The sequence below is a fragment of the Lagenorhynchus albirostris genome, chromosome 1, assembly GCF_949774975.1.
Source record: "Lagenorhynchus albirostris chromosome 1, mLagAlb1.1, whole genome shotgun sequence".
In the NCBI taxonomy this organism is placed as follows: Eukaryota; Metazoa; Chordata; class Mammalia; order Artiodactyla; family Delphinidae; genus Lagenorhynchus; species Lagenorhynchus albirostris.
The window spans coordinates 142,668,503-142,683,127 of record NC_083095.1 but is presented as its reverse complement, the minus strand read 5'-3'; the positions used below and the strand labels follow the sequence as shown (position 1 = coordinate 142,683,127).

The 14,625-nt window shown below is 36.4% G+C and overlaps 1 protein-coding gene across 3 annotated transcripts in view; it reads left to right on the top strand.

Annotated features, from left to right (window-relative positions):
• LRRC28 (leucine rich repeat containing 28) overlaps positions 1-14,625 on the top strand; it is a 185,631-nt gene that overhangs the window by 155,523 nt on the left and 15,483 nt on the right. The window contains exon 10 of one of the 3 annotated variants that reach the window (XM_060155748.1): positions 8,522-8,599. The exons of the other annotated variants lie outside the window; for them this stretch is intronic. Coding sequence (XP_060011731.1) covers positions 8,522-8,599 — 78 coding nt within the window. The remainder of the gene's footprint in view (positions 1-8,521; positions 8,600-14,625) is intronic. 3 annotated transcript variants of the gene reach the window in all.

Genomic DNA, 14,625 nt, shown 5'->3' with positions numbered 1-14,625 from the left:
ATCATGAGGGCCCCACCCTCATGAACTCATCTAAACCTAATATCTCCAAAAGGCCCCATTTCCAAATACCATCACATTGGAGATTAGGACTTAAAATATGAATTGGTGGCAGGATGGGGGGACACAATTCAGTCCATAGCAGTCACATTCTGGGGTTCTGGGGATTATGACTATAACATGAATTTGGGGGAGATACAGTTCAACCCATAACAGTCTGTCCTCCAAAAATCCATGTCCTTCTCAGATGCAAAATAAATTCACTCCATCCTAACACCCCCCAAATCCTAACCCATTCCAGCATCAACTCTTAAGTTCAGAATCTCATCTTAAGTATCTAAATCAGGTATGGATAAAACTCAGGTATAACTCGCCTTGGGACAAAACTCCTCTCCATCTGTAAACCTGTAAAACCAAACTGGTTATCTGCTTTCACTATATATTGGTGGGACAGGCATAAGATAGACATTCCCTTTACAGAAAGGAGAACAAGAGGTTCCAAAACTTAAAAGGGCAAATTCCATTAGATTTTAATGCTTGAGAATAATCCTCTGGCTAGATGCTCTGTCCTTTAGGCCCACTGGGGTGGTGGCCCCACCTCCTCAGCCCTAAGTGGGGCCCTGCTGTCTAAAACCAAGGAAGTTGCCCCATCCTCTGGAATTGAGGAGGTGGTCCCATCCCCGGGGTTATTCTTTCCTTTACTTGATAGCTTGTTTCCTGCCTGTAGAATCCCAGAAGGCTGACAGCATGTCTTCACCCTGTCCCATCTCTGTCCTCTTTGATCCAAGCTGTCAGCCTTTCTGCTGAAATGGTTGACTGGATCCACAAGTCACATGCCTAATCTCTTTAGAAAAGGTTGTCCAGCCACATCCTTGGTGTTCTCTCCAGAACGTGCTTTCTCATTTTATACAATGTAGATAGCCTGAGAATTTTCCATATCCTCAAGTTCTGGTTCCTTTTTGCTGAACAATTCCCTCAATTTATCTTCCTCCTCTCACATTTTACTGTAAGCAGCAAAGAGAAACCAGGCCATGCCTTCAATGCTTTGCTTAGAAACATCCTCAGCTAAATATAGGCATACCCATCTTTTTGTGCTTCATTTTATTTCACTTCACAGATATTGCACTTTTTACAAATTGAAGGTTTGTGGTAACCCTGTGTCAAGAAAATCTATTGGTACCATTTCTCCAACAGCATTTGCTCACTTCCTGTCTCTGTGTCACCTTTTGGTAATTCTCACAATACTTCAAACTTTTCATTATTATTATGCTTGTTATGGGGATCTGTGATCAGTAATCTTTGATGTTACTACTACAGTTCACTGAAGGCTCAGATGATGGTTAGCATGTTTAGCAATAAATTATTTTTAAATTAAGGTATATACATTTTTTTAGACATAATGCTATTGCATACTTAATAGACTGCAATATAGTGTAAGTATAACTTTTATATGTACTGGGAAGCCAAAAAATTTGTGTGACTTGCTTTATTGCTGTATTTGCTTTATTGCGGCAGTTTGGAATTGAGCCTGCAATATCTCTGAGGTCTGCCTGTATCCAAGTTCATCACCTAGCAGTTCTATTTTCCATCCAACAGAACACAATTCAGTCAAGTCCTCTGTGCTTTATAACAAAGATCATCTTTCTCTCATTTTCCAATAACACATTGCTCATTTTTGTCTGAGACCTCACCAGAAACACCTTTAACACTTGTATTTCCAGCAACATTCTGTTCATGACAATATGTGTATTCTCTAAGACAATAGAAGCTTTTTCTATAGCTTTCCTCTTTCCTTTGTAAGCCCTCACCAGCTCTCCTTTAACATCTATATTTCTACCAATAGTCTCAAGGCAGAACTCTTCTAGCCTCTGCTACTTAATTTCAAAGCCACATCTAGATTTTTAAATATTTGTTACAGCAGCATCTCTTACCAGTAGCTGAACTTGTATTAGTTAGCAGTCTGCAGAGAAACAAAACATATATCTATATCTGTATTTGTAAATAATAAATATAGACAGAGATTGATTTTAAGGAATTGGCTCACATGACTGGGGAGCTGGCAAGTCCAAAACCACAGGGCAGGCTGACAGGCTGGAAATTCAGAAAAGAGTTGATATTGCAGTCTTAAGTCTGAATTTCTCAGGGCAACAGGCTAGAAACTCAGGGTTTTTAAGTTGCTGTCTTAAGGAAAAGTCCTTCTACTTCTTTGCTCTAAAGGCCTCCAACTGATTGAGTGAGGCCCACCTTATGGAACATAATCTGCTTTACTCAAAGTCTACTGATGTAAATGTCAGTCACATCTAAAAAATACCTTCACAGCAACATCTAGACTGATATTTGACCAAACAACTGGGTACCATGGTCTAGCCAAGTTGACACATAAAATTAACCATCACAGACATTCAAAAGGTCTCACTTAAATCACCAGGATGTTTTGAAACAGAAATTGCCAATGGCCCAGAACCCCAGTGTTCCTTCCCATATCGCTTGGGTTAAGTTTGGGCCATAGCAGATATTAACAGTGTACACTCAGGTGTTGGTGTGGTGACATCTCTGCTTTTGTACAGTGAGGCCCTGGGCTGGAATGAAAGAACCTATAGGCCTTAGGGGTCAGGAGACCCAGCTGGAAGTTGAGCTGTGTTACTTAGTACTGTAAGATAGGTACCATTATTAGATTGAACTGTGTGAATCATATGCCTTCCATGTGGTTCAACCTAATATAACCCCCATGTTACAGGAGTAGGAGGGTGTGGAACTGAGGGACAGGAAGATCAGAAACTGGGCCAAGCCCTCATAGCAGAGCTGGGATTTGATCCATAGCAAGTCTGGCTCCAAATCCATGTTTTAGACACTGTGCTGTAATTAGCTACTGAGTGAATCACTACATATGAAGAAATTTTGAAATGGTACTATAAATATAAAATGAAAATAAGCTCTAATCTGAATAAGATACTTTTGAAATATATATGTGTGTACACATATACATATATGTGTGTGTGCTCTAAAGAAATCCAGCAGGATGTAGATCTAACTCTAAACTGTGGTTACCTTGGAAGGGAGGAATGTAGGCTTATGGAGTAGTCAGGTGGGGACTTTAATTTTCAATTCTATATAATACAGAATCATTTGAATATTTTCAATAAGGATGTATTTTTATAAATACACAAAATAACAATTAAAAAATAGTATGTATCTTAAGGAACTTTAAAAAATCCTTTGCTTAAAGCTTTATATAGGTTAAAAAAGACAAGGAAAGGTTCTTGGAGCAATTTTTTTTTAAGTTTAGGTTAAAATGTTTTTAATCAGGTTACACAGTGATATCCAATTTTTGTCAGCTATGGGTATATATATATATATATATGTATACATATATATACACATCCATATATAGTCTTTTACATATATATGTGTATATGTGTATATATATATATATGTATATATATAGTGTTGGCCAACAAAGTTCGTTTGGGTTTTTCCATAACATCTTACGGAAAAAACCTGAGCAAACTTTTTGGCCAACCCAAAAGTTTAAATTGTTAAATACGTAGAAAACGTCTTGAAGACTCACTGAAGGAACAGTGGTTTTCGTTGAGTAGTGTTGAATTTTTACAGCAAACTGGTGTCACTTTAAAAATTAAAAATAATGTTTAATTATTAAAACATTAGTAGACCAGTGGTTTCTTTTCTACTTATTTATTTGGGGGGAGACAAAATAAATCTGTTCAAGTCATATGTTATCATCAAAGCAAAATTAGGAAATAGAATTCTGCAAAAGGAAATTGTATCAAATGGAAGTACTGCCACTGGAAATGACAACTGTTAATATTTTAGCTTAAAGTAGAATATCTCTTAGTTGACTTCCTAACTGAGGATCCAGATTCTTCATGCTTCCTATTCCTTTTTTTTTTTTAATTGGGGTAAGAACATTTAACTTGAGATCTACCTTCTTAACAAATTTTTAAGTGCACAGTATAGTATTAACTGTAGGCACTATATTGTACAGCAGCTCTCTAGAACTTACTCATTTTGCATAACTGAAACTATACCCATTGAACACAACTCCCATTTCTCCCTCCCTGCAGTCTCTGGTAACTCACCATTCTACTCTCTGCTTCTGAGTTTGACTATTTTAGATATCTCATGTAAGTGTAATCATGTAGTATTTGTCCTGTGACTGTCTTATTTCCCCTACCATAATGTCTTCCAGGTTCATCCCGTTTTTTTGTTTTGTTTTGTTTTGTTTTTTGTGGTACGCAGGCCTCTCACTGTTGTGACCTCTCCCATTGCAGAGCACAGGCTCCGGACGCACAGGCTCAGCGGCCATGGCTCACGGGCCTAGCCGCTCTGTGGCATGTGGGATCTTCCCAGACAGGCACGAACCCATGTCCCCTGCATCGGCAGGCGGACTCTCAACCACTGTGCCACCAGGGAAGCCCCCATCCCATTTTTAAGGCTGAATAATATTCCATTGTATGTGCATACCACATTTTTTTAATCTATTCATCAGTCAATAAACATTTAGCTTGTTGCCATATTTTGGATATTGTGAATAATGGTGCAGTGAACATGGGAGTGCAGATATTTCTTTGGGACCCTGATTTCAATTCTTTTGGATATATACTCAGAACTGGGATTGCTGGATATGATCATTCTAGTTTTAATTTTTTGAGGAATTATTTTGCATAGTGGCTGCACCATTTTACGTTCCCACCAACATATGTGAGGATTCCAATTTCTCTACACCCTTGCCAACACTTATTTTTTTGTTTGTTTTTTTAGAGCATCCTAACAGGTGTGAGGTGATATCTCATTGTGGTTTTGATTTGCATTTCCCTGATGATTAGTGACGTTGAGAACCTTTTCATATACCTGTTGGCCATCTGTATGTCTTCTTTGGAGAAATGTCTACTTAAATCCTTTACCCAGTTTTAAATCAGATTTTTTTTTTTTGCTACTGAATGATAGGAGTTTCTTATATATTTTAGGTATTAACCCATGATCAAATACAGGGTTTGCAAATATTGTCTTCCATTCTGTTAGTTATGTTTTGCTTTTGTTGATGGTTTACTTTGCTGCTTAGAAGCTTAGTTTGATGTAGTCCCACATGCCTATTTTTGTTTTGTGGCTTGTGGTTTTGGTGCCATAGCCAAGAAATCATTGCCAAGACTAATGTCAAGTAGCTTGTGCACTATGTTTTCTTCTAGGGGTTTTAAAGTTTCAGGTCTTCTGTTTACGTTTTTAATTCATTTAGAGTTGATTTTTTTGTGTATGGTGTAGGATAAGGGTTCACTTTCATTCTTTTGCATATGGATATCCAGTTTTCCCACACTATTTGTTGAAGAGATTGTCCTTTTCCCACTGTATATGCTTGGCTTCCTTGTGGAAGATCAGTTAGCTGCATATGTGTGGGTTTATTTCTAGCCTGTCTATTCTGTTCCAGTGGTCTATGTATCTGTCTTTATGCCAGTACCATACTGTTTTGATTACTGTAGGTTTGTGGTATATTTTGAAATCAGGAAACATGATGCCTTCAGCTTTGTTCTTTTTTCTCAAGATTTGTTGGACTATTCAGGATCTTTTGTGGGACCATATGAATTTTAGGATTTTTTTTTTCTATTTCCATTTTTAAAAAGCCATTGGAGTTATTTCCAAATAGCTCAGAATAATGCATCCACTCATTTACTGATTTATCCACTCAGTTAGCAGACATGCATTGAGCATCTACTGTGAGCAGGGCACTGTGGTAGTGATGACAGCATGGCTTCAGTCGGCTGCTTTGAAGCTCAGATTTACAGAGCTTGGTTCTTTCAGGAATTCTCCGTGGTGTTTTAAGCCAGAGTAATTACATGAGAGGACCAGATGTCTGGGTAACTGTTGTGCCTTGCAATAGAGACCTATTTGTTACAGGGAGTGCAGAACTGTCTCTGTCTTATTACTTCCCTTTGTCTGTTACAACAGCTTAATATTCCTTCCTCCCACTCACTAGTAGTTTATTTTAAAATAATATCTTCTATCTAATACTTATATGGTTAAATCACTTATCACTTATGATATGTTTCACATTTCCTTACCCTTGCTTTTTCTGGGTATTACTTTCATTTACTTTTTTTTTTAACATCTTTATTGGAGTATAATTGCTTTACAGTGTTGTGTTAGTTTCTGCTGTATAACAAAGTGAATCATCTATATGCATACGTATATCCCCATATCTCCTCCCTCTTGTGTCTCCCTCCCACCCTCCTTTTCCCACCCCACTAGGTGGTCGCAAAGCACTGAGCTGATCTTCTTGTGCATGCAGCTGCTTCCCACTAGCTGTTTTACATTTGGTAGTGTATATATGTCAATGCGACTCTCTTACTTCGTCCCAGCTTACCCTTCCCCCTCCCTGTGTCCTCAAGTCCATTCTTTTTTTTTTTTTTACGGTATGCGGGCCTCTCACTGTTGTGGCCTCTCCCATTGCGAAGCACAGGCTCCGGACGCGCAGGCTTAGCGGCCATGGCTCACGGGCCCAGCCGCTCCACGGCATGTGGGATCCTCCCAGACCAGGGCACGAACCCGTGTCCCCTGCATCGGCAGGCGGACTCTCAACCACTGCACCACCAGGGAAGCCCAAGTCCATTCTTTATGTCTGTGTCTTTATTCCTGTCTTGCCCCTAGGTTCATTAGAACCATTCAGGTTTTTTTTAGATTCCATATATATGTGTTAGCATACGGTATTTGTTTTTCTCTTTCTGACTTACTTCACTATGTATGACAGTCTCTAGGTTCATCACCTCACTACAAATAACTCAGTTTTGTTTCTTTTTATGGCTGAGTAATATTCCATTGTATATATGTGCCACATCTTCTTTATCCATTCATCTGTCCATAGACACTTAGATTGCTTCCATGTCCTGGCTATTGTAAATAGTGCTGCAGTGAATATTGTGGTACATGACTCTTTTTGAATTATGGTTTTCTCAGGGTATATGCCCAGTAGTGGGATTGTTGGGTCATATGGTAGTTCTATTTTTAGTTCTTTAAGGAACCTCCATACTGTTCTCCATAGTGGCTGTACCAATTTACAATCCTACCAACAGTGCAAGAGGGTTCCCTTTTCTCCACACCCTCTCCAGCTTTTATTGTTTGTAAATTTTTTGATGATGGCCATTCTGACCTGTATGAGGTGATACCTCATTGTAGTTTTGATTTGCATTTCTCTCATAATTAGTGATGTTGAGCATCTTTTCATGTGTTTCTTAGCAATCTGTATATCTTCTTTGGAGAAATGTCTACTTAGGTCTTCTGCCCATTTTTGGATTAGGTTGTTTGTTTTCTTGATATTGAGCTACATGAGCTACTTGTATATTTTTGAGATTAATCCTTTGTCGGTTGATTCATTTGCAAATATTTTCTCGCATTCTGAGGGTTGTCTTTTCATCTTGTTTATGGTTTCCTTTGCTGTGAAAAAGCTTTTAAGTTTCGTTAGGTCCTATTTGTTTATTTTTTCTTATTTCCATTTCTCTAGGAGGTGGGTCAAAAAGGAGCTTGCTGTGATTTATGTCATAGAGTGTTCTGCCTATGTTTTCCTCTAAGAGTTTTATACTGTTTGGTCTTAATTTAGGTCTTCAATCCATTTTGAGTTTGTTTTTGTGTATGGTGTTAGGAAGTGTTCTAATTTCATTCTTTTACATGTAGCTGTCCAGTTTTCCCAGCACCACTTATTGAAGAGACTGTCTTTTCTCCATTGTACACTCTTGCCTCCTTTATCAAAGATAAGGTGACCATATGTGCGTGGGTTTACCTCTGGGCTTTCTATCCTGTTCCATTCATCTATATTTCCGTTTTTGTGCCAGTACCATACTGTCTTGATTACTGTAGCTTTGTAGTATAGTCTGAAGTCTGGGAACCTGATTCCTCCAGCTCCGTTTTTCTTTCTCAAGATTGTTTTGCCTATTTGGGGTCTTTTGTGTTTCCATACAAATTGTGAAATTTTTTGTTCTAGTTCTGTGAAAAATACCATTGGTAGTTTGACAGGATTGCATTGAATCTGTAGATTGCTTTGGGTAGTATAGTCATTTTCACAATGTTGATTCTTCCAATCCAAGAACATAGTATATCTCTCCATCTGTTTGTATCATCTTTAATTTCTTTCATCAGTGTCTTATAGTTTTCTGCATACAGTTTTTTGGCTCCTTAGGTAGGTTTATTCCTAGGTATTTTATTCTTTTTGTTGCAATGGTAAATGGGAGTGTTTCCTTAATGTCTCATTCAGATTTTTCATCATTAGTGTATAGGAATGCAATAGATTTCTGTTCATTAATTTTGTATCCTGCTACTCTACCAAATTCACCGATTAGCTCTAGTAGTTTTCTGGTAACATCTTTAGGATTCTCTATGTATAGTATCATGTCATCTGCAAATTGACAGTTTTATTTCTTCTTTTCCGACTTGGATTCCTTTTATTTCTTTTTCTTCTTTGATTGCTGTGGCTGAAACTTCCAAAACTTGTAAGTGGGCAACCTTCTCTTGTTCCTGATCTTAGTGGAAATGCTTTCAGTTTTTCACCATTGAGAACGATGTTGGCTGTGGATTTGTCATATATGGCCTTTCTTATGTTGAGGTAGGTTCCCTCTATGCCTACTTTCTGGAGAGTTTTTATCATAAATGGATGTTGAATTTTGTCAAAAGCTTTTTCTGCATCTATTGAGATTATCATATGGTTTTTATCCTTCAGTTTGTTGATATGGTGTATCACATTTATTGATTTGCATATATTGAAGAACCCTTGCATTCCTGGTATAAACCCCATTTGATCATGGTGTATAATCCTTTTAATGTGCTGTTGGATTCTGTTTGCTAGTATTTTCTTGAGGATTTTTGCATCTATGTTTATCAGAGATATTGGCCTGTAGTTTTCTTTGTTTGTGACATCTTTGTCTGGTTTTGGGATCAGGGTGATTGTGGCCTCGTAGAATGAGTTTGGGTGTGTTCCTCCCTCTGCTATATTTTGGAAGAGTTTGAGAAGGATAGTGTTAGCTCTTCTCTAAATGTTTGATAGAATTCACCTGTGAAGCCATCTGGTCCTGGGCTTTTGTTTGTTGCAAGATTTTTAATCACAGTTTCAATTTCAATGCTTGGATTGGTCTGTTTATATTTCCTATTTCCTCCTGGGTCAGTCTCGGCAGATTGTGCTTTTCTAAGAATTTGTCCATTTCTTCCAGGTTGTTCCTTTTATTGGCATAGTTGCTTGTAGTAATCTCTCATGATCCTTTGTATTTCTGCAGTGTCACTTCTCCCTCCTCATTTTTAATTCTATTGATTTGAGTCTTCTCCCTTTTTTTCCTTGATGAGTCTGGCTAATGGTTTATCAGTTTTATTTATCTTCTCAAAGAACCAGCTTTTAGTTTTATTGATCTTTGCTATTGTTTCTTTCATTATTTTTCAGTTATTTCTCATCTGATCTTTATGATTTCTTTTCTTCTGCTAGCTTTCCGTTTTTTTTTTTGTTCTTCTTTCACTAACTGTAAGGTTAGGTTATTTGAGATTTTTCTTGTTTCTTGAGGTAGGATTGCATTGCTATAAACGTCCCTCTTGGAACTGCTTTTGCTGCATCCCATAGGTTTTCAGTCATCGTGGTTTCATTGTCATTTGTTTCTAGGTATTTTTTGATTTTCTCTTTGATTTCTTCAGTGATCTCTTGGTTATTTAGTAGTGTATTGTTTAACCTCCACATGTTTGTATTTTTTAGTTTTTCTTTTCCTGTACTTGATATCTAGTCTCATAGCATTGTGGTCAAAAAGATAGTTGATATGATTTCAATATTCTTAAATTTACCAAGGCTTGATTTGTGACTCAATATATGGTCTATCCTGGAGAATGTTCCATGAGCACTTGAGAAAAAAGTGTATTCTTTTGGTTTTGGATGGAATGCCTTATAATTATCAATTCAGTCCATCTTGTTTAATGTGTCATTTAAAGCTGTGTTTCCTTATTTATTTTCATTTTTGATGATCTGTCCATTGGTGAAAGTGGGGTGTTAAAGTCCCCTACCACCATTATTGTGTTAGTGTCAATTTCCCCTTTTATGGCTGTTAGCATTTGTATTGAGGTGCTCCTATGTCAGGTTCATAAATATTTACAGTTGTTATATCTTCTTCTTGGATTGATCCCTTGATCATTATGTAGTGTCCTTCTTTGTCTCTAGTAATATTCTTTATTTTAAACTCTATTTTGTCTAATATGAGAATTGCTACTCCAGCTTTCTTTTGATTTCCATTTGCATGGAATATCTTTTTCCCCTCACTTTCAGTCTGTATGTGCCCCTAGGTCTGAAGTGGGTCTCTTGTACATAGCATATGTATGGGTCTTGTTTTTGTATCCATTCAGCCAGTCTTTGTCTTTTGGTTGGAGCATTTAATACATTTACATTTAAGATAATTATTGATATGTATGTTCCTATTACCATTTTCTTAATTGTTTTGGGTTTGTTATTGTAGGTCTTTTCCTTTTCTTGTGTTTCCTGCCTAGAGAAGTTCCTTTAGCATTTGTTGTAAAGCTGGTTTGGTGGTGCTGAATTCTCTTAGCTTTTGCTTGTCTGTAAAGGTTTTAATTTCTCCATTGAATCTGAATGAGATCCTTGCTGGGCAGAGTAATCTTGGTTGTAGGTTTTTCCCTTTCATCACTTTAAATATGTTCTGCCACTCCCTTCTGGCTTGCAGAGTTTCTGCTGAAAAATATGATGTTAACCTTATGGAGATTCTCTTGTATGTTATTTGTTGCTTTTCCCTTGCTGCTTTCAATATTTTTTCTTTGTATGTAATTTTTGATAGGTTGATTAATATGTGTCTCAGCATGTTTCTCTTTGGGTTTATCCTGTATGATACTCTCTGTACTTCCTGGACTTGATTGACTCTTTCCTTTCCCATATTAGGCAAGCTTTTGAACATAATCTCTTCAAATATTTTCTCAGGCCCTTTCTTTTTCTCTTCTTTTTCTGGGACCCCTATCATTAGAATGTTGATGTGTTTAACATTCTCCCAGAGGTCTCTGAGACTGTCCTCAATTCTTTTCATTCTTTTTTCTTCTCCCTGGCAGTTATTTCCACCATTTTATATTCCAGCTCACTTATCCGTTGTTGTGTCTCAGTTATTCTGTTATTGATTCCTTCTAGAGTATTTTTAATTTCAGTGATTGTGTTGTTCATCACTATTTGTTTGCTTTTTAGTTCTTCTAGATCCTCATTAAATGTTTCTTGTATTTTCTCCATTCTGTTTCGAAGATTTTGGATCATCTTTACTATCATTACTCTGAATTCTTTTTCAGGTAGGTTGTGTATTTCGTCTTCATTTAATTGGTCTTGTAGGTTTTTACCTTGCTCCTTCGTCTGTAACAAATTTTTTTGTCATTTCTTTTTTTTTTTTTTTTTTTTGGATGGGTGGTGCTGTATTCCTGTCTTACTTGTTGTTTGGCCTGATACCTCCAGCACTGGCATTTGCAGGCAGTTGGATAGAGCTAGGTCTTGGTGCTGAGATGAGGATCTCTGGGAGGCCTCACTCTGATTGATATTCCCTGGGATCTAAGGTTCTCTGTTAGTCCAGAAGTTTGGACTCGGAGCTCTCACCACAGGAGCTCAGGCCTGACCTCCAGCTTGGGAATCAAGATCCCGCAAGCCAGTCACTGAGGGTCCCTCCTGTCCCCTTAGGTGTCCATGGTCCCCCACCGGTGCCTGGTAGGTGCCCTAGTTGTGTCAGTATTACTTTCTTCTGTGAAACCAGTTGACATCAGTAATACTGACATTAATTGCTTACTTATGTTTGGGTTTGTTTTTTTTTCTTTCAGCAGAAGCCTATTTGTTGGCACCAACTTAAGGTAACTTATGCAATTTTGCATGGGTAAAATATTCTTCAACAAATTTAAGTAAATTGTTCTTAACTTTTTCTTTCTCATTGTATCACTAAACAATCATGTACTGACCATCTGCTGGGTGCCAAACTCTTTACTAGGTATTAGGGGTTCAGTTATGACCAAACCACCTCATACTTCTTTTCCCATACATATCTCACCCATAAAGTTCTAGGGCATGGGCAGATCTAGTAGAGAAGCATGTGTATATTTAAGTCTTTGGTTCTGCACACAGAATCTTCCCATGAGAGACAGTCATTAACCATAAATGTAACAAGAAATACCGTATGTTATTAGATGATTCTCACATAATTCTCTTACATGGTAATATGTTCACAGGCTTGGGATTTCATCTGATCGATTCTTTCTAATATTATTTTTCTTCTGGCTTGAATTTCTGTATGAGTCAAGGATATGCTTTTTGTTTCTAATCAGAAAATAGGTTTATAAAGAAAACACCACATTTCTTATGATTTTTGTGGGCTCCAATATATGCAAAAACATTGTGATTTTTTTCTTAAAAATAATGGTATTTATTTTAAAACTAAGCTGAAATGCTGTTTCTTCTGCCTTGCCTATAAGTATGCTCAGAGATTCTAAAGCAACAAATGTCATGTCTGATGTTCTTTGTAGAATTTATCAGCATCTTTTTCCTAATTCTAGAGTTTATTGCTTAGCTAAAAGTTTCTCCCCTGAAACTATCATGTCTCTGGTTCCACAGTTCTGTAATTTTTTTAAAGGACCTAACCAACACAAATGTATTGTTAAGGCAGTAGACTTGTTGACGTACTTGTAACAACTTAGATCATTAATGAAGCAAGCAGATACAGTATGCTCTTAGATGAGTTTCCCAAAAGTAAATAAGTACACATATTACTCAGCCATTGAAAAGAATGAAATAATGCCATTTGCAGCAACAGGGCTGGACCTAGAGATTGTCATACTGAGTGAAGTAAGTCAGACAGAGAAAGAGAAATATTGTATTATATCGCTTATGTGTAGAATCTGAAAAGAAATGATACAAATGAACTTATATACAAAACACAAACAGACTTAGAGAAGGAACTTATGGTTACCACCGGGGAGGGGATAGTTAGGGAGTTTGGGATTGACATGTACACACTGCTATATTTAAAATGGATAACCAACAGGGACCTATTGTAAAGCACAGGGAACTCTGCTCAACATTATGTAACAACCTAAATGGGAAAAGAATTTGAAAAAGAATAGATACAGGAAGGAATTTGAGAAAGAATAGATACACGTATATGTATAACTGAATCACTGCTGTACACCTGAAAGTAACACAACATTGTTAATCAACTATACTCCAATATAAAATAAAAAGTTTTTTTAAATAAATAAATACACAGGCTTGGGATTTCTTTGTAGCACAAATATGACACCTCCATGTTAACCACCCTACCCCCTTGAGCATCATAAGGAGTTAATGATGATCCAGTGAGCAGTATGCATCAGTGAATAACAATCCCATATCTTTATGGAATTGGATTTTTTTGCTTAGAACCTTAATTTTTAATTAAATGATTGTGGTATGAAGTGCATCACTTCTATGAATGATTTTTTAGTTAACATAATTATCTTTTAAAAAAACACGAAGAAATAAGTTTAGGTAGCTGATCCTCAAAATTGCACTTGCCTTTTAAGATCATTTTGTGCCTGAGTTTCATTTCAGTTGTTATTTATACAACCATATATATTCTGGTGTAGCAAATTATCTGAACTAGGGTTCTAACCAACTTTAGTTTTTTTTTTTTAAAGTAATACAAAGTATCTAATAACTTAAAATTCACATAACTTCCTGAATTAAGAAAATCTCAAAATTGATGCCTGCCTTTTCATTTTCTTACGAGTATAATTTGCAAAGTAGAAAGTTTTAATTTTGATCAAGTTTATCCATTTTAATTTTATAGCTAGTGCTTTTTGTGTCCTAAGAAATCTTTACCTACTGCCAAGGTCATGAAGATATTCTCTTACATTCTCTTCAATTTCATTGATCTGTGTCTTTCTCTCAGTCAGTACCAAACTGTCTTGATTACTGTAGTTAATATAGTAGGCCTTAATAGCAGGTGAAGTGATACTTTCACTTTAATCTTCTCTTTCAAGATTGTCTTAACTATTCTAAGGTCTTTGCTTTTCTGTAGAAGTTTTAGAATAAGCTTATCTTTGTTTCCAAAGAACAAAGATAAGCTGGATTTTGTGCTGGATTTTGATAAGAATTGCATTTAATCTATAGATTAGTTTGGAGAGAATTGACATCTTTACTATTTCTGAGTCTTCCAGTGCATGAACACAGTATGTCTCTCCATTTATTTAGGTATTCTTTTATTTCTTTCATCAGCATTTAATAATTTTAAGCATCCTTAAATGTTTTAAGTTTATACCCAAGTATGTCACTTTCTTTGTGTGATTATAAATGATATTATATTTTAAAAATTCAATTTCCATGTGTTTATTGTTAGTATACGGAAATATGATTAATTTTTATATTTTGATCTGATGTGCTTGCAACCTTGCTGAATTTGCTTAAGAGTCTAGGAGTATTTTTTATAGATTCCTTGGCATTTTCCATGTAGATATGTCATCTGAAAGTAGGAATAGTTTTTATTTCTTCCTTTCCAGTCTGTATGCCTTTTATTTCTTTTTCTTGCTTTATTGACTAAGGTGGTGAAAATGGACATCACTGTCCATTTTGTGTGGACATTTTGTATGATGTAAGCAGTA